Source organism: Volvox carteri (genome assembly GCF_000143455.1).
Source record: "Volvox carteri f. nagariensis unplaced genomic scaffold VOLCAscaffold_29, whole genome shotgun sequence".
In the NCBI taxonomy this organism is placed as follows: domain Eukaryota; kingdom Viridiplantae; phylum Chlorophyta; class Chlorophyceae; order Chlamydomonadales; family Volvocaceae; genus Volvox; species Volvox carteri.
Genome location: NW_003307572.1, coordinates 501,247 through 520,088, shown reverse-complemented (window position 1 = coordinate 520,088; position 18,842 = coordinate 501,247). Strand labels below are relative to the sequence as shown.

The 18,842-nt window shown below is 55.8% G+C and overlaps 3 protein-coding genes across 3 annotated transcripts; 1 reads left to right on the top strand and 2 right to left on the bottom strand.

Annotated features, from left to right (window-relative positions):
* Positions 1–551: 551 nt before the first annotated feature.
* On the bottom strand, positions 552–7,786 carry VOLCADRAFT_105482 (uncharacterized protein). The gene is made up of 12 exons (XM_002952304.1): positions 7,153–7,786; positions 6,723–6,815; positions 6,281–6,398; positions 5,502–5,600; positions 4,779–5,008; positions 4,393–4,534; positions 4,087–4,293; positions 3,410–3,802; positions 2,884–2,946; positions 2,558–2,719; positions 1,909–2,202; positions 552–1,553 (listed from the first exon to the last, which is right to left on the bottom strand). The coding sequence occupies exons 1-12, from the start codon at positions 7,476–7,478 to the stop codon at positions 1,308–1,310; spliced, it is 2,373 nt and encodes a 790-aa protein (XP_002952350.1). The 5' UTR covers positions 7,479–7,786; the 3' UTR covers positions 552–1,307.
* Positions 7,787–8,535: 749 nt separating this feature from the next.
* On the top strand, positions 8,536–10,828 carry VOLCADRAFT_105481 (uncharacterized protein). The gene is made up of 6 exons (XM_002952377.1): positions 8,536–8,907; positions 8,983–9,158; positions 9,348–9,448; positions 9,555–9,648; positions 9,931–9,998; positions 10,539–10,828. Exons 1-6 carry the CDS (start codon positions 8,834–8,836, stop codon positions 10,767–10,769), a joined length of 744 nt encoding a protein of 247 aa, XP_002952423.1. The 5' UTR covers positions 8,536–8,833; the 3' UTR covers positions 10,770–10,828.
* A 2,216-nt stretch (positions 10,829–13,044) lies between these two features.
* On the bottom strand, positions 13,045–18,532 carry dnj4 (molecular chaperone; the record flags this gene model as incomplete). Its single annotated transcript, XM_002952303.1, has 10 exons — positions 13,045–13,097; positions 13,405–13,786; positions 14,277–14,305; positions 14,690–14,828; positions 15,214–15,256; positions 15,548–15,701; positions 16,576–16,729; positions 17,406–17,540; positions 17,783–17,981; positions 18,381–18,532. 10 exons carry the CDS (start codon positions 18,530–18,532, stop codon positions 13,045–13,047), a joined length of 1,440 nt encoding a protein of 479 aa, XP_002952349.1.
* Positions 18,533–18,842: the final 310 nt, after the last annotated feature.

Here is an 18,842-nt window from a genome sequence, read left to right as displayed (position 1 = left end):
TCTTTGTATGCTTTGACCAAATCCAACACTAAGCAGTACGACGAAAGGTCAGGAGGTTGCGTGTAGTTGACCTCGGTTGTAAGGCGTTGAAGGTCTTTCCGTCACTGCTGTTCTCTAGGCTTGGTCAGTGTTCACGCCATCCTACACAGCACACCAGGTTTTAGAACGCAGAAGACGGGGGCAGCCCACGCACGCTTACAACTTAATTACGCTAGACTACGCTACCACTGGGTGCTTTGGCTGCAGCACCGTTTTCGCGAGAAGCCCGAGAAGAGAACGAAAACGAGCCGCCTGAGGGCCACAGCTTTAATGGCTTCACGCTATGATAATGGGTACGATGGGTGGGCAATGCGACGAAATATCCGGTACCGGGGTCATGTCCCACAGACGCGGACTTCCGAGTGCAACCTAACTCCTAGAATAATGCCTGCATCCAGGCGCCTATAACGCAGCATCCAAGACCGGCGATATTCCGGTAATCAATGCGAACAACCCAACGACCGTCCATTTGAGTTTGGAATCATGGCACGCGCAAGTAACTGTGCAGCGGAACCGGCCAGGCAGCGACCTCCTCCCTATTCCTATTCATGATTCCGCTTGAAATGCTCAATGCCCCAGGTTTGACCCCAAGTCCCCAATCCGGCGCGCTGTCGTGCACTCCCCCTAAGGGACTATCCATCAGCAGCCGGCAGCCCTGGCGGTATTACTGGCGGTACTTCCGCCAAAGCATTTAATAAGCCTTTCATCGCACGCTCCTTGCCATCTTGCTGGGACACACCTGCAGCACTCTTAACATCTGTCTGGGTTTGCCGTGCGCGTCAGGACCCCGGGGAGCAAGGGTTGCCACTGGAGCCGATTCGCAGGTCATCCGTGACTCCACCATCCCCATGACTGTATAGCGCTGGCGCCAAATGTACATTCAGGCTTCACTCTAGAGCAATGGGCTCCGCAATCGCCTCATCTCATCTCTTAATGGCGGCGCAACGAGAATCCCATGCTACAAGGCTACATTGAGGACCTGCTGCCGGGTCCTCAATGGGCCACACCGCAGGTAAAGGACACGATGTGGACAACCCGCGAAGTTTCCGCCAATTAAAGATGCACGCACACCTAGCTAACCACCTGCCCCCAGCTGGGCCCTCCAACAGGCTCGGGAGCTAAGCCACGGGCCCTTGTACGCTATGCAAGCACACGCGCCCATACTACTAGTCCGTTCAGGGGCACGCATGCGCCTTGCCCGAATGTATGCGCCTATATACGAAACTGAGCAAGTTCCTCAGTCTATCCTCCGCCGCATTATCACAGTGTTACCCAAGCTCCATTCCCTGCCCTAGCGCTTGAAGCCGCGCCTGCATGGATGTGCTACCGCCCTGAAAAGGCTTGTACGCGCTGGAGGAGGTGCGTTCCTTAATCGTCGCCTCGAAATTGCGCTGCGTTGACACGATCTCCGTGCGCCGGGTCATGTCTGCCAAATTCTCGTTGCTAGCCTGCTGCCGCAGGGCCGCCAGCTTTTCATCATACGCACGCATGAAGTCGTCCTTGGCTTTGAGCTCCTAAGGGCAGGACGGCAATAAAACGGTGGGGGCGAAGGTCACCCTGACGACACAGTGGCTAACAAGAAGGACATCAAGGGAAAGTGTCCATGGCCTTTTATGCTTGAGGACGTCTCCGTGGGGCGCAAAATACAGGCAGAGCTGCGAACAAACTGATTAGTGCTTTGGCGAGAATTAGGATCATCACCTGCATGGTCCGATGTGGAAAGAACCGGCTATAAAACGGCTTACAGACTTTTACAGGAGAAACCGAAGTTGGGGGCTTCATGCTAAGTCCAGGCAGCGAGGGACTGCGCAATGGCTAGTCTCTGGCAGACGCCGCATGCGTGTCCTTGCCCTGCCCCTCTCTGCGTACCTGTCGCACATTCTTCATTCGGACGTTCTGCGCTCGCGCCTTAGTGTGCTCGTACAGCGTCGCACTCGCTAGCTTTCCCTCCTGCCTCTCCCGCGCCTCTCGCTGCGCGCCCGCGCGCAGCTCCCGAAACTTAGTTTCTTCCACCACCGCCGCACCCGCCGCCGCTTGCATCTGCTCGAAACGTATCCGCTTTTGCTCCGCCGCCAACCGCGCCCGCTCCGCCGCGAGCGCCGCGCGCTTTGCATCCAGCTTATCAGCCAGCTGCAGCACATCAGCTTCTCGAGCCTTGGCCGCCTGTATGCATGTACGCGGGGGACAAGGCAGCGGCGACCGAGTTTTGCAGGTCTGGGCTTGTCCTTTCTCCTCTGCGCCAATTGTGTTACTTGTATGCATAATATTTTAGCGGACGGGCATTGTCTCGGGTGGTAGACCTGTTGCATTACACGCACTTGCCCCATCCTGCCTGTGTTCTTGTTTCAGGCGGTCCTCTTCGGCTGTGGCGCACGTGTGTGCCCAGGCCTACACCACCTAACACCGGAACCAGCTCTCGCCCAGGGCGGTGCAGCACGGGAAACATACACGGCTGCGCGGCGGCGGCACCCTTATCATCGTCCATCGTCCCCGCTCCACCGACGCTCCACCGCCGCACCTCGCTTTGTTTCCGCTCCGTTGCCTCAGCTGATGCAGCCCGACGAGCCGCCGCCTGCGCCGCTGCCACCCGCCGCACGCGCTGTACGTTTGCTGCCTTTTCCATGAGGGCAGACTCACGCTCCTGCTTCTGTCTCAGAATGTCCGCCCGTTGCCTCTCCTCCTGCGCACACCAAGAACCACAAGCAGCAATTAGGAACACGAACAGCATGTCAGAGGGGCTTCTATCTCGTTGCGACGACGTGGTACATGACACTTGCAAATACAGAGAAGCTTGGGGCCTCGAGGCACATCTCCAGCGGAAATGGGGCAGCGGCGGGCCCTCACCTCTTCTCGCTGTCTCCGCTTCGCGACGGCTAGCCGCTCACGTAGCTCCACCAGGCTCATGGTCTGCAGGGGAATGGGTGGAAATGGAAACGGACAGACGGAACAGCGGGTCGACAACGGCGCCACCACGGCAGGGGCGACTCCGTATGCAAAAGTAGCAGTGGAGGATCGGAGGGCGGCGGGACCTACATTTACACCGTCCTGTATCCCGTAGGCTGTGATCCTTCCTGGGCTGCGACAGCCTGAGCCGTACCAGTAAACCAGGATGTCCAGGGCATTCCTCCATAAGCAAGTCATCGCGCCCAACTGTTCACGTCCGGCACTAAGCCACTGCCGCTGCCGCCGCTGCGCCAGCAAGCAGCATTTCCCCCTTGTCCTCAAGGACTGCCCGTCTGGTCCCCCATGGCACCCACTTCCACACTCCATGTCCACTCCGTCGAAAGGCAATGAAGAAGAGATCTCAGCTGGCTCACATGCCTTTGGTCTGGGGTTCAGTCCGACATTTCCCAGCCCGCCAACCACGCACCTCAAGCAGCCCGAAGTCTGGACCCGTCTCCGTGGGGTCGAACTCCCGGACGCGCTGTTTGGGCACCTTCTCCAGCGCCCGCAGCTGCAGAATGATGTCCCGCCGCTCCGCCATCTCCTTAGCGGCCGCCTCCGCACGCGTCCGCGCGTCCTCCGCCTGCTTGCGCCGCTCTTCTTCTGCTGCCAGACGACGTTCCTGCGACATCTTCTCTACAGCCGCCTGCACGTTCTGCCGTGCCTCCACCACCGCATCACGCCGCTGCGCGTTCTGCCGTGCCTGCTCCTCACGCTCGCGGCGTAGGTCATCCTCCAGGCGCTTGGCCTCCTCCTTGGCCGCGCGAGCAAGCTCTTGGTTGGCTTCCACTGCCGCCTGCCGAGCCTTAATTGCATTTTCCTGCAAGAGTTAGCGTGCAAGTCAGCCCTAGCTATTTGGGGAATAGGCCACGAGGCGGCGCGTTGAGGCAGCACGACACTCCAGGGGGCCTGCAAGGCCGCATGGCTTGCATCACGACACACGCGATTGCTTCATACGCCCAAGCGTACGGACCCCGGCAAAATTAGTGAACTCAAACAGCAGCAAGGATAATGAGTCGGATGCTCTTTTCCCCATTTCGCTTAACCCCTCATCTCATAGCAAATGGGCACCTCGCCGGCGTTGCGGCGCATACTGTCCCGCACCTGTGCAGCCGCCATCTCCAGTCTTCGCCGCTCAACAGACGCCGCACGCTCCGCCTCATCCTGCTCCATCATAGCCGTCTGCCAGGCCTTGAAGCTGCTGGCATCTCGGAGCTCTGCCTCGTAGCGCTTAAGGGCCTCCGCCTCTTCCGCCTGCTTGCGGCGGTACAGCGCATCCTCGCGCAGGATGGCGGCGGCATTCAACTTGACCTGCAAGGCAGGGCGGGACGAAGTGGGAGACGTCCAAGCGTTACCAAGATGCAGTCAGGGAAGAAAAGGCTGTTTCCCACGGCCGCCCGGCCGCCCCACCTGAGCATTTGGCTGTGGCGGCGCCGGGGCTGCTCTTATTCCCTTGAACGTCAGCTCCTGGGTGCGTTCCTCCTCCAGCTCTGCCCTGATCTTCTCGATGTTGGTTGGGCGCTCCAAAACTCGCAGCTTAAATGGCGCTGCCCTGGTGTGGGCGGCGGAAGGGCAGGATCGGCTTGCATTAGGCCAGGGTCTTCGAGTTTGCATTCAGGGGAAAAGCAACACAAGACAGTCCTCGACAGGGAACATATAGGCGGCGAAGAGGCCATCAGGAACGGAACCTGTGAGCAACTGCATACCGGCCGTTACGGCATCCGCCCTACCAACATTACTCAACGCAACGGCAATGTCCCGCCGCATGTCTGGTGGATGCCCCCGGCGCGTCTTACTTGGCATTCTTTTCTGCTTGCGCTCGGTTAGCTTCCCTCGCAGCCTGCAACGCCTGCTCCTCCCGCGTGGGCCCCTCCCGGGATTTGGGAGCGGGCCTGGCGCGTATGGGCGGTGGAGGAGGGTCCTCCACAGGCAGCGGCTTGGGCTTCTGCTGCGTCAGGTTGAAGGGCTGCGGCACCGTGGGCGCGCGCGGTGCGTACGAGGTGCCCAGCGTCTCCTTCTCCTCCTCCTGGAGGACACAAGTAACACGGGAAGGCAGGCAAGCGCAGCCAGGCAGGCAAGCAGCCACGCAAGCAGGCAACGGGCAGGCGGTCGCGTCCAATGAGAAGTGGAAACCCCGAGGACAGCAGAAGCATGGCGCTGCTAGGAACATCGCAGGATGAATGGTAATTGGATAACAGGTGCACGCCTCATCCGCGATGGTTCACATGGGGCCAAAGCAGTCACTTGACAGGCAACGCAATGCGCGGAGGCTGTCGCGATGCAACCCCCAAGCTTGCTGGAATTACTCTCTGGCCCTATTTTATGGACTCCGTTCGTGGGTGATCTGGGAGCCCCAGGATCCGAAATGATGTGGCATGGTAATTTTGCGAGATACCGAACCCGCGGAAGGTGGCAAGGCGAGCAAAGCTGAGCGATCCAGGAGGGCCCGCGCACTTTGCTCGTGTTCATCGCCCCGCAAGCGGCGCCCTCACCCTCCCAACGCGCGTGCATCTTCTCACCGTCTTTCGGCTGAGCGTGACACGGTACTCTAGCTTCGAAAGCATTGCGGAGCTCTCCGAGTGCCATGATAGCAGCCGAGCAATGGTCTCGTCCACAAACTACAAGGCGGGAACACAACATAAGTAAGGAAATGCATACGGTGCAGTGTGCAATCAGGCTGACGTCCCGCCTGCCCCTCGGCCAACCTACCCCATACCTACCCCAAATTCAGCGCCCCGGCAACCGACAACTCCCAACGAGATAATAAACGCCATCAACAGATAAACGCCAGTAAATTCGCAAGAGCCATCACCGGTGTTTCAACCCGCACCCGCACCGCCCACTACGGCTAGAGCGCTAGCTAGACTGGAACGGCCTGGAGGCGATATCGGTCCGCAAAGCGCAGGGTTTAATATTGCTTAGGTTAGTGAGCTCATTCATCAGTCTAAGTAGGCATATTCGCTGGTTGCCTGTCAGGTTGTAACGACTCCTGTACAGTGGCGCTTTGCCGGAACTGCCGTTCTGCTCTCCTAACGATGTCTCTCAACGGGTTAGTTGCAAATAGTGATCTTCCTTACCTTGTGATTGTGAACTAAAAGCGGTGTTTTGAACTGTTCGGGAAATCTTCTAGTAATCGGAAACTCTTCTCGGCGCTTGCTGTGCAGGCATGCGCAATGGCAGTTTCCGACAGCGAAAAACAAGCGGGCAGATGCAGAGGTTGCAGCTATGCGGGATGCCCCCTTTCCCGCCTCTCCGTCAGTGGTTCAACCCTTGTTGTATTGCTCTCTGCCGTACCAACCTCCTTATCGTACAGCTTAAGCCAGTCTTCCCGCACCACCTCCTTCAGATACTTGGGGTCAAAGATGTACTTGAGCAACACGTACATCTTCTGTGGCGTCATAGCGTCCACCAGGCGCCTGAAAATGCAGAAGGCGAAATGACGGAAGAAAGCAATCTGAACCCATAACCAGCCGCAGGAGGGAGCGAGGAAATGCGATGCTACGGCCTCCAAACCAGTAAAAATGGCTTGCAGAACCTTGCTCAATAATGAGGGTACAGGGCATGCACATGTCCGGGGCACGAGCAGCCTGGAGTGGCGCACGAGCAGCCTCTGTCGACGGCCAAGGACTGTGCGGCAGCTTTTCCCCTTTTTCCATCCAGGCCTCCCCACGCGCTACATTCTGAACTCCATACCCTCAGAACCCTTGCGCCAAAACGACTTTCCCTACGTGTCCACTCACTGGAAGTTGCTGAAGGTGAGCTCTTCCAGCCGGAAGATGGTGAGGTAGCTGTACAGCTTGTACATGTCAACATCCTCACGGGAGGCCGTGCCTCTGTGTCGGGGCGGGAAGGAGAGGGTGAACGAGGCAGGACAGGGAAAGGAGGGAGTTGGATGCGAACGGCAACGGGGTGTGGATGAGCTGCGACCCAGTTAAGGAATTGCCAGACAAAACCCAAAGGCTTTCACAGTTGGGAAATGACAGGTTCGCGACTAGGGTTCCACATAGATTGGCTGCGGACTCGAAGGACAAATCTTGGATCAATTATTACAAATCCATTGTCGGTGTGTACACACTTCTGTTCTCTAGGGGCCCCCCTTAGGACCGTTGGCCCCTCCTGCTTCCGGTATCGAGCTCTTAAAGCCCACCAACGGAACGAAATACAACTCACCCGTTGTAATGATAGAAGGAGTCCATGAGAGCACTGAGCAACCGCCGGTAGCGGACTGCTCCGTAGATGACCTGCCTAATGAAACTGTCATCGAAGCTATTATATATCTGCAGCTCTGCAATACTATTGTCAACATGTGTGTCAAGGGTTACTTGGGCTGGGTTGAAGCTTTTGAATATGCGCTCGCACGTTGCCATAAGCTTCTCCGCACCCAGAGGCTTGCCACTGAGCCGGTTCGACCCAGCACTGCTGGCCGACAGCGGCCTTGACGGCAGCTGCAAGCCAGTAGTTGCGAACGACGTTGCAGAGCCTGGTCGGGAACCCATTTCTAAAGCCGCGCTCCGAAGGAAGCGCTCCTCAGTGTTCCGCGGTCCTCAGCGGTTTACAGGGAAGCCTCCGCCCTAGCCTGGTGCAGACTCCATGAGGCCACCTAGAGGTGAGAGGGAGATCAATGAAATAGAACAAAGAAAGGTGTCCCCAGGCCAATTTATAAAGCAACAAAGAGGCGGAAGGCCCCTGGTAGTGCTGCCTAAGCGAATGTATTCCCAGCTGTTTAGATAATGGAATATGACCAGAACGCAGAAACTTGGGTTGGTATTGACCTATATTTTGGCTTCGAAGGTTGAGCCGTTGACATAATGATAGGTACGGATTTCCTACAAGCCCACTTCTCTATACAATGCTATATCTTAAATAAAAGCTCTTGGACCGTTCTCCACTGTCTCGTCAAAGCATGCAGTTGACGTACTAACTGTCAATGTGAAACATGTTTCCAGCTTTCCATTGATTCACACTAACTTGGTTCCCAACAAGATTTAAGGTGAGTATTTGTTTAAATATTTCTAATGAATGTTTTGGGGGATGACTTCCTGGGTTGTTCGCAAGTCGGGGCGGTTTATATTTAACTCTTACCCATTTTGCTTGGTGCGAAATGCGACATGCCGATAACTTCTCATACCGTAGTGCATACTTTGACCACGCCACATACAAGTAGGCCAGTGCGTCGCCCCTGACGCTCCTCCCTCCAGCTCTATCTTTGATCTCATTTGAGGCCAACGAAAATGTGCATAGTAACCCGAAACCTTTGCTGTTCCCGAGTCTCTCATGATTCCGAACATCTCAGCGCCAGACTGTGTCAGCGCATTCCAAGCCATCAACTCATTCCGCAAGCGTGCCCCAGGCCGTGGGCAGTCCCTTTACCACGGACTGTGCACGATAACGGCCGGCTGCATACGTTTTGGATGCTAGAATCAACACCCACGCGCATTGATCGTGGATGTTACCTCAGCAAACCTAGGGTGCATTACGCACTGCAGTACTGGTAGCCCAGCGTACGGTCAACAGATTGTTACGCCAAGACGCAATCTTTTACTAATTTGTAGCTTCTTACACAGTTGACTTTCTGTCACCAGTTGTGGTGTATCGCTGAGCTGGCGAGCCTCCGTGAAATTAAATCCCAAGAAATGCGAACTACCTGTGTTCTCATCCAGAAGATAGATCGGATTTACAAATTACATTCTACTTGAACACATTTATTAGCTAATTGACCTCCAATCGTCTTCTGTTGAGGGCGCAGTTTCGGCGCCGGCTGCGAGTGACGGCCAACACATAGACATTGTAGCCTTGAGCAGCCCACATTTAGGAGTTTACTTGTAGTGTATCTGCAGATATTCAGGTCGTGATGATGGATGTTGAACTAGCTGGTCCGGGACCTGGCTCTTCCCGCGCACGGGGACGCCTGCCGACGCAGCTCAGGTGCCAGGTGCTCACCTTCCGGGAATGACTCGCGCCGGAGAGCTCTTCCAAATAACTTTTGTGTTCGTCATGCAGGACCCTGGTATGTGAGCGCAGCGTACTGGACCGAGCTGATGGGTCGGCCAAATGGACCCAAGAAGGGAGCAGCGTGCTCGCCGCTGTCTATGGCCCTCGACAGGCGAAACCGCAGAAGGAGGACGCGGAGCAGGCGGTTGTCGAAGTGGTCTACAAACCCCGTGCTGGCTTACAAGGTGCGGCGGAAGAATCCAAGCGCTTGTGCGTCCGCCAGTGCGGATATAACGCCTGCTGCCGGTCCCACTTGCCACGTCCTTACACGGTGCCTACATCCTCCCCCTTATCGGAATATTTTCCAATACGTTCTTTGGCGCCGTGTATGACTTCGATTCATGTCCTGCCGTACCGGTGCTGTACATGCCCAGGACACGAGGACCGCACCTTTGAGCTTGAGGTGCGGGGCATCCTGGAGGGTGTCATACCCCTGGGCATGTACCCCCGGACGTCCATCATGGTGGTATTGCAGGTGCGTGTGCAGGGGTCTGTCGGGGTGCATGTTGAGGGGGGGCATCCCTTCCTGGGCTCCCAGCACAGCCAATCCTCTCGCATCACCGCTCCACTCCCTTGTCCAGGTCTTGCAGGGGGACGGGGCGGTGCTTTCCTGTGCACTGAACGCCGCGTGCGCTGCCTTGGTGGATGCGGGTATAGCCATGACCTCCATGTACGGTGAGTTGACCTCCCTCTGTGCCGCCAAAAGCTGTTAGTACTGGTTGATGTACCTGGTCCACTGCTTGAACGGCTTATAGGACAGCTGGGGGCAGGCGTCTAGGTGGCGGTCTACTGCCCACATTCTGTGGTGGTGCCAACCACACGTGGAGGCCGCACGTGGCGAATGGGATGTTGTTATGTGGCTAAATCCTTATGGTTGTAGCATTCGGAGAGCTTAAGATTTAGAGGTGCATGTACGTCCGGACGACCCTCATGTGCCGTTCCTGATCCCTGTTGCAGCCTCCGTCACATGTGTGTTGACGGAGGAGGAGCGGCTGCTGCTGGACTCGGATGCAGCCGAAGAACAGGTGGGTATGTGGGAAGGGGGCTTTTTGTCGCACATGATGGACCTTGTGGACCGTGTTACCTCCCCTCGTCCCGGGCTCGTGAGGGCAGGAAAGAGGAGTAATTAGGCGGGGAAGGGGGAAGACGGCAGCAGAGTGCGAAGCCCGGGTTGCACAACTAAGGATGAGGCGTGTTTGGTTGCCTAATAAATGGACATGCGCAGAAGAAGGGTTTTCCGCAAGTGGTGATAGCAAGAGTCTTAAGTGAGCCCTGCATGCACCCTCCGTGAAAGTGCAATCCCGTCCCATCTTCACCCCACTTCCATGTCCACATCATTCGCAAACTGTGATCCCCATCCTCAACTACTCACAGCTCCACTATGGTGATGTGGTCATCCTGTCCTCAATGCCTTGAGCGAATGTAAAGTGTGCAGGAGCAGGGAACGGAACTGTGTAGAGTGCATGTTGATGATTTGCCTTTGTTCACACTATCTGGGTCAGGCGGCCTCCCGACGCTTCTGTTGCGATCCCAGATATGATCTTGCTACTGATGCTTCCCTGCAGGCAGCCAAAGCCTGCTTCTGCTTCACCGTCCCACACCATTACGACCTTACGAAGGCGATTGACGGTCAGGTGGTCATATCGAATGCAGCGCTGGGCAGCCGCTCTTATGGCAGCTTCACGTCTGACCATATGTTGGATGCATTCATGCTGGCACGGTTGGGCTGCGAACGAGTTGCCATTTTTGCATGGTTATCACTCACAAAAAGCTTGCAAGCAGCTGGTAGCACGTGAACGACAGAGTAGTCTTGGTCCCAAAAGGGCTGTTGTCAATCTGAGAGTCGAGAGGCTTAGGCGGCCGCTCTACTCGATTGAGAGGCCTCTATGTTGTTACCATCCACTGGACGGTTGATGTATGCTGGGGTGTCCCCTCTCATTGCCTGCATGAGCTGGTGTGATATGGTGTTGCCTAGAATTACGTGTTCAGTGTCCGCTTACAGGCAGCTAAACGATCAGCAGGGTGATGTGAAGAGGGAGAAATGTTTGGAGAGGGAGGAAGCTGCCTGGTCCAGTTTCCTTGCATCGACGGTAGATGTGAAGACGGTAGGTGGTAATTTTCCGCCTCATCGAAGCTCTGCAATAGGGCAGAAGCAAAACCTCAAGGAGTTACGGCTTCTTGTCCCATCTGTACCTCTGCTTCCCTGACAAGGCCAAAACCAAATAAAGACCAGCTTATACTTCGAAAGCCCGACAGCGTTTCTACAAGCTTACATGGGTTTGAGTGGATGGCTATAAGCCTGGTGCATGTGAGCTACTCACCTACAACCGAGCTGGTGCCAGCAGAAACCTCAAGAGTCCAACGTGATTTTGTGTCCTTGATAGCTGCAACGATGGCTTCCGTGGTGATGCTTGGCACTGGCAGCGACCCGGCCAGTCCCCATCAACAACCAACAGGACGGTTGTGGAAGGGGGGACAGTACGGGTTGTTAGGGCACGGTATGAGAAAGAAAGCCGTGCTTAATTAGACAGATAGGTTGAGATTCGATGAAGCACGCATGTGAATGCATTCGTCACAACAAGATCCAAGTACCAATCCCGCGCTACACAAATTGCATCAGTCCCAGCACACAAGGCACCGCGCGCAACAGAACAGTCACGTCTGGCTGACAGCTGGCAGCACTGACTTTGTTTTGTCGCTGCATTCCTAGAGGCTTTGCTACACTGCGCTGATACATCTGTTGCTAATGATGATGCTGATATTGCTACCAGCTGCCAGCCAAACATGACTGTAGAGTGTCCACGGCCGCGCGGAACCAAAACAGACGGACACATAGGGCACGGCTTGTTTTTATGCGGTACGACACGGTACCCATATAAAACGATATCAACAGCATCCACAATCAAATCCTTATGCCTTTCATCAAGGGTCCGTAATAAAGGTGCCAGTAACAAAGTCGTCGCAAACTTAACAGTTAAATGAGAGAAGTGAACTAGCACTTGACCAAACCTCCAACCCAAGCTTTTAATAACTATTCTTTTCCAGGCCTCTTGCGGAGGCGGTATTTCATGATTCCCGTCATTCATAGCCACTCTGGCCTCTATGGTCCATAGCGGGCGTAGGCGGTTGATAAGTTGCGATATGCGCGTTATGGCGGTCGCCCCCGACTGACAAGATGCCGGCAGAGGATGCCTCGGACTGAGCCCTAATATCCCCCGTACAACAATAGTACGAAAATGGTTCGTAGATTGAAGGTGTTGCGCCTCAGTGAGGCCCTGTACACCAACCGTGCGCATCAAATTCCAAGTAGACGACATAGCAATCAAACACCGTACGGCAATACCTGCAGTGTCAAACCCACGCATATTCCGAAGATCAACAAATTGCTCGTCCAACTGAGCGTCATTTAGCAAAGGGTTTCCCCAAAGCGGGATATGGTAACACCAAGGGCCCGGGACTAAATGTTGCGCATCCAGAAGGACAGGTGGTGGTAGGGAAATCGACGCTAATGTCGGGCTAATTCGGCACTGGACTACCCAAGATAGTAATGGCACGGCCATCTCGTACACCTCCCCTAACGGCCAGCAGACATAGCGGGTGGGCCGCGGGTGGATATGATGCAATATTGCCAGTAAAACCCAAGTCCAAAGGGGGTATACATTGACAATCGCCGCTGATCGTGTACTGGTATGCAGACGTCGAACCCACGCAATAAAGCCTGCGCCTACCCCCAACCCACACAGATAAGCGTACAGAAAATCTCTATCAAGAGTATCGTAGGCTTTGTAGAAGTCAAGGAAAGCTGCCACAAAGGTACGGCGTTCCACACGGAGAAGCACGGGCAGAAGTTGTAGGAGGAGCACACTATCCGTGATTCGCCTGCCTGTGAGGAAGGCTGTCTGTTCCGTGTCTATGGCTCGGCTAAGCAGCGGCAGAAGCCGTTGCTTGAAGACACGTGCGAGAGTCTGTACCTAGCAGAGTGATGGGTCTATAATTTCCCGGCATGGTAGGGGACTCCAGGACCTGGGGCTCGGCCTGGAGTTGCCACCTGAAGAGCGGCTTGCACTACCTCTACTGTAACAACCTGCGCTCCAGCCCTAGCCGCTTCTTCTGGTGTGCACGTCCTGCACCTGGCACAGAGCGCTTGGAGGACACGTGTCCTTGCATCTGAGTCGATATGGGGCTGTGCTCCTATTTGTTGCCAATAATCCGCCATGATATTAGGAAGCTGTCGTAAATTGCTACACAACTTGCCATTAGGCCTTCGCAAGTCGGGAATTCTGCGGGTTGCTAAGGGTGGCCTAAGTTGGTTGGTTAGTGCTGGGCTAGGTCGTTCGCCTGTACGTATCCAATTGTAGCGGGTGCGTCGTGTGACGCCTGCTACAGCCTGGTGTGCCGCATCTGCCTGAGCCGACCTAGCGAAAACTGCACGTGGAAGAGCCGAAGCATCGCCCTCCTCCGCTTCCACCAGGACCCTGTCGGCCTGGGCTTGAGCAGCAACATCGTCTGCAGCTCCAATTAGCTGACGCATGCGTGCCTGTTGGTTTAGGCGGGCAGCCGATAGGGCCAGCACCCGCTCGAAGCCTGGCCACCATTGGATGAGGTCGTCCGGGTGCGTGGGGGCTGATTCTGCCGTGTTATGTACCCACATATTTAAGGCCGCACACAAATCATCGTGGTCCAGGAAGTGTAGCCTAGTACAGGGCAGGCCAGGTCCTGGTGTGTGCGGGCTATGGGCTGCCCGGAGGGTATTGTGCATGATCCATTGCTCCGCCGGGGTCCCTGAGGCTGTATCGCTGCCGTAGATTGCCGCCTCCAGGGCATGAGATACCATTATGTGATCAATACGGGAATCCCCGGCTGGATGGACGTATGTGTAAGCACGCCAGCTGGGGTGGATTAGGCGGAACGTGTAAATCACCCCCGGACATGCATTGTTAATGTCTGCCGTGGTGTTGACATCATTCCTCCGTGCCGACGGTGTGGATGTGTCGAGCCCAGGATTGTTGACAAAATTAAAGTCAGCTGCCCAGATATAGAGTCCAGCATCCGCCATGAGCGGCCGGAGGCGTTGCTGAATATACGCCGTTTGGGCCGGGGGATCAGCGTTGGGAAGATAAGCACCGATTAATGTTAAGGTACGGTCTCCCCAGCATAAGGGTAAGCTCAGTAGGCGACTGTCTCCAGATACCGTAGGCTGGGCCTGCGCCCCTGGGAAGGTTAAAGCCCCGCTGGTGAGTAACATGCTGCGGATAAGAATTGCTGTTCCACCTCCACACCGACAATCCAGCGTGGGGTCTCACCAGGACACCCACTGGCCTAGGTGGAGCACCTGAGATAGGTTGTGGAGGACCGTTCATGCATGAGACACACAGTCCACCGTTAACCTGGTTTCTTAGAGGCAGATGATATCAAGACGTTGCCGAGCCCATTGACAAATGAATTGGGCTGTGCGTTTGGCAGCATTATTGTATCCTAAGCCCAGAAGGCTGCAGATGTTGTAGAGCCAATGTGCAGGAGTTGCATGGCCCCCTTGTTCGGGTGGTGATTCCTGGGCATTACATCAGGTCCAGGTCCATGTCAGGCCCAGCACCCGAAGGGGAGTAGAGGGATTGTAAAGCCTCCGGCCAGGTGTTGGCGAGTGGGAAGCCATCCAGCTGGATGTCTAAGAGCAGGAGCCTGCTGCTACCACTGCCAGTCGACAGGAGGCATCCACCATTGCCGTTCAGCAGTGGCAGGGTGCTACTGTCGATGTGATGCAGTGAGAGCTTCTGCCTGCTGCCACCGTGCAGCAGGACCCTGCCGCCATCACTGCCGAGCAGCAGTGATGGATGCCTCCTGTTGACTGGCCAGGTCTACGGTTGCCATGGAGGGCCCCAACTGTGTGATCCCACAACCGCTGCAGTTACTGACCCACAGCTGGCCGCTGGGTCTGAAGGAAAGTGTGGTTAGGGCACAACTTGCCAAATTGCTGCCTGCAGAGGAGGTCTTAGGAGTATCCCCTTGGTTCCACTACCGCGTCCAGTGCCCTATGCCGGCATTGGATAAGTGTATTATCTCTCTCCACCCGGGATGTTGTATCCCGAATGACCTGCCATGCCATCCTGGTAACACCATTCGAGACTGAAGCGTACCAAGTCCAGAAGTCAGCAGTTGCACACCTGGCGACACGAAGTATGACTGCTGCTACTGGAGTGAATGAGGGAAACACCATAACTGCAAGTCCAGAAGTCAGCGTACCAATTGGTACGCTTCAGTCTCCAGGATAACGAAATCCATCACCCTATTGACATGCCAACGGCATGGCAGGTCATTCGGGATACAACATCCCGGGTGGAGAGAGATAATCCACTTATCCAATGCCGGCATAAGGCACTGGACTCGGTAGTTGAACCAAGCGGATACTCCTAAGACCACAGGCAGCAATTTGGCAAGTTGTGCCCTAACCCCATTTTCCTTCAGACCCAGTGGCCTAAACCTTTGGTTTAGGTGGGTCGTATGGGACGTTGGTTTAGGTGGGTCAGTAACTGCAGAGGTTGCGGGATCACAGTTGGGGCCCTCCCTGGCAACCCACCAGACCAGTGTGTGGCCAGCTACAGCAGTGCGCAGTTGACTGCGTGCATCCAGGAGGTTGACCAGCTGCTGACGTTGTTGCTGCAGTATGGCGAAGTCGTAGGTTAAGGATAACCCCGCCGTGGAGTTGGAGATTCGCTCGCCGCCAGCTGCACCTGGCATTTGCCGGCGGTGGACAATTGCCGATTGCAGAAGCGGTAGGAGCGCTCGGTAAAAGCGATTTTTGAAATGGCCACGTATGGCCATCCTAGGTTTGTCTCTGATGATGGTGGCGAATGAGACCACCAAAAGGTTAGCCCTGAGGCCGCTTGATGCAGTTCCTGTGTGCGGGCTACCTCCAAAGCTGGGGGCGGCGGGGCACCGAAGAATGACCTAAGAATTCCTTCTGTGAAGGTAAATGTAACGGCAACTCATTCAACTAGATTGAAATGGCAGTTCCGACACCGGATTGCGTGACGTGTTTTAGCATCACAAGGCAGAATGCCGGGGCGCTAATGAAGTTTTCGTTATTTTAAGTAGGATGCGTTATTTCATGCTATGCCGCCGTGCTGAGGTTTTTTAATTCTGGCCTCGGAGGTGCCGTGAAGCGCCCTGTGAAAATATACGCCTGGCTGAGTAAGCTAAAAATAATGAACAGCATAAGCATTAAGCTACGGTCCGAGACGATTGTCCTGGCAATGTACAACACATGTGCTCGGTGCAGCCGGGGATTTGCAGGTTCCATGTCCGCGTCATCTCCTCTGGCGCCCCCGATTCTGCCACCCCAGCCGCTACCCACTTGAGTTTCAAGGAGTGAAACTGATGGGGCTTCATCATACCGCATCAATCCAACTGCCTTTTTATTCCCTTTGCATAACCCCCTTGGCAAGTTCGTAGAAGCCCGTCAGATGAAGGACGGCTTTTTCCTCCGCTTGCTCCTCGCTGCAGCGGCCACATCCTCGCCATCACTGTCCGAGTCAGGTTCTGGCCGGGACTTGGTTGCTGCCGCTGTTGCTAGCCCGCGCCCCTTGCCGTCACTACCCCGCGCACCCCCGCCTCCTCCTCCCTTATTATCATCGTCGTCGCTGCAGGCCTCCCGTCGGCCGCGCGCCTGCGCCGCCTTGGCTGCAGCCTCCGCCCTCCTCTTGGCCTCCTCCTGCCGCTTGCGCATCTGCTCCAAAATGTGTCCCTGCAAGCCCTGACCCTGCGCATTCAGGATAAGGTGCCGGGTCATGGTCGGGCTCGAGTCCAGGCCTCCATTCAGTTAAAAATGACATATTCAGGGATGTGGTGGAGCCCTAGGCAACACATCATGGATGGGCATGGGGCGCCGGCCACCCGCAGGTCGTGGTGAGAATGCAGGGAAGACCAGGATGTCCGTAGGCACGAGTACAAGGCGGCTTAACACGATGACCGTCGTTGGCAAAGCGTGGAGCTACGAAGGCAGGGACAGAAACCTCCGAACCCACGGCACACGATCATCGCCACCACATCCGGCCTCTTGGAATCAGGGTTCGGCCCTCGAGCACTCCCCCAGGGCTCGGTCATCAAGGTTCCCGTGCTTCGCATATATTCACCAATGCGCTTTAACACTGCCAGGGAGCTCTCACTACGGGGTCGTAATTCAAGCGGTCACTTCTTGATAAACACCTGCTAAGCCAAGATCGTGTGTACGGCACACATGCAGGCACGTACCTACCGTTCCATTTCCACGTGCCAATCCAACCGCATAAACCCCTCCCCCAACCGGACACACCAGCCCAACCACGCGCTGCCCGGTGCGAACCCAATGTTAACCACCATGCTAACCACCAGCCCTTTCCAGCTTCTCCCCGGATCCCTGCCCGTGTTCACATCGCGTGCTTCTCCCCCAGTCCCACCTCGGCCTTGCGCAGCTCTCGTACTCGCTCGTTCTTGGCAGCATTAAGCTGCATACGGGTGCTCAGGTCCGCCGCCGCCTCCTGCTGCTCCCGTCGTCTTCGTGCCTTGTCCGCCGCACCACGAAGCACATCTTCCTGCATGAAGAACAGGCCAAGAGCCCCAGCATGCAAACCCAGGGTGTGCAAACGCGAGGGCAAAAAAGGATCGGTAGAGACGGATAAGCATTGAGTCCCCGCTGGAATGTGGACGCTGTGCAAAAGGAGGGAAGCAGCAGGGCCATGTCTCGGGAACCTTGCCCATGCACCCCTCTGTGAACCCCGCGGACACTCTTGCAGCGCAACAGAGGAAAGAGGCAACTTGCTCGTTATCTACTCACTCTTGCGGTGGGGTCTTTCAGCATGCGGTGGGCCTGGTTGAGCACTTCGAAGGCCCGTCGTGACTCCTCATCGCCCGGGTTCTTGTCCGGATGTACGGCAATAGACAGCTTCCGATAGGCCTTAGACACCTCCACCTCGGTGCACGACCACACGGGCCGGCCCAGCTCGTCCGCTTCGGGCTCTGGGAGGCCCAGCAGGCTGTACGGGGAGAGAGGGGGCCGAAGAGTAAAAGGTTGAAGAGGGACGATGCAACATGTAAAGGAAATGCTGGATCAAAGCATGGTGAGTTGTGAAAGGTGATGCCATGCATTGGGGGTTTGGGGGGATCCCCTGTGATGGAGGGAACGTGTGATTAGGAATTGAATGTAAAAGGCGTCGCGGATACAGAGTGCATGGCGCAAAGCAGGGCTGGCCGTTAAGCAAGGTTTGTAAAACGTCAACTGGCAGGGCTGGGGGCCCGATGCGCCTGTTCTGAAGCATTCCGTAGGGTGCAAACAGCCGCCGTACGGCCCCCTGTAGTCGTAAATTGTGTCCAGACGCGGGTCAACCACCCCACGAAGGCCCAGGAACAAGCGAATCCCTTGACCGCCCGCGTACCTAAAGTAGTCCTTTGCCTCCCAGGCCTTCAGGATCCTCTGAGCGGCAGTCAAATTAGGCTTGGTCTCTTCTTTGGCGCTCGCTTTGGCACCCTCATCGTCTTCTAGCTTACCTAGTTGCGCTGCCAAGCGTTCAAAAGATGCCTTCGCCATACCAGCTCGTCGTTTAACGACTTGTTACTGTACACAAATGACCGGCCCTATTTGCCTAAAAAACCTTGCAAACAGATTTCCATATTTTTTCACCATCAAGGAAATCATCAAGGAAATCGCCTCCTGCTAGCAAAATGCAAATATGGCCGGTCATTCGTGAACAGTTCCGTTAACGAGGGGGTGGAAGGTCATCCTGGGTGCATATTTAAAACGACTTAATCTCGAGGATCTACCGTTAGAAGCAGGTTGCCTAATGAACCATGCCTCTTTGCGCGCGCGAACCGTGTTCGGAGATGCCGTACGGTAGTTG

What these genes read in the sequence shown, in the direction of transcription:
- VOLCADRAFT_105482 (XM_002952304.1), bottom strand. Translation starts at nt 7,478, where the DNA reads ATGGGTTCCCGACCAGGCTCTGCAACGTCGTTCGCAACTACTGGCTTG. An exon ending in TTAAGCTGTACGATAAGGAG is followed by an intron (nt 5,601 to 6,280) that starts GTTGGTACGGCA and finishes CCCGCCTTGTAG; the next exon opens with TTTGTGGACGAGACCATTGC. An exon ending in GAATGAAGAATGTGCGACAG is followed by an intron (nt 1,554 to 1,908) that starts GTACGCAGAGAG and finishes TCCTGCCCTTAG; the next exon opens with GAGCTCAAAGCCAAGGACGA.
- VOLCADRAFT_105481 (XM_002952377.1), top strand. Translation starts at nt 8,834, where the DNA reads ATGATGGATGTTGAACTAGCTGGTCCGGGACCTGGCTCTTCCCGCGCA. An exon ending in AGCCATGACCTCCATGTACG is followed by an intron (nt 9,649 to 9,930) that starts GTGAGTTGACCT and finishes TCCCTGTTGCAG; the next exon opens with CCTCCGTCACATGTGTGTTG. An exon ending in CGGATGCAGCCGAAGAACAG is followed by an intron (nt 9,999 to 10,538) that starts GTGGGTATGTGG and finishes GCTTCCCTGCAG; the next exon opens with GCAGCCAAAGCCTGCTTCTG.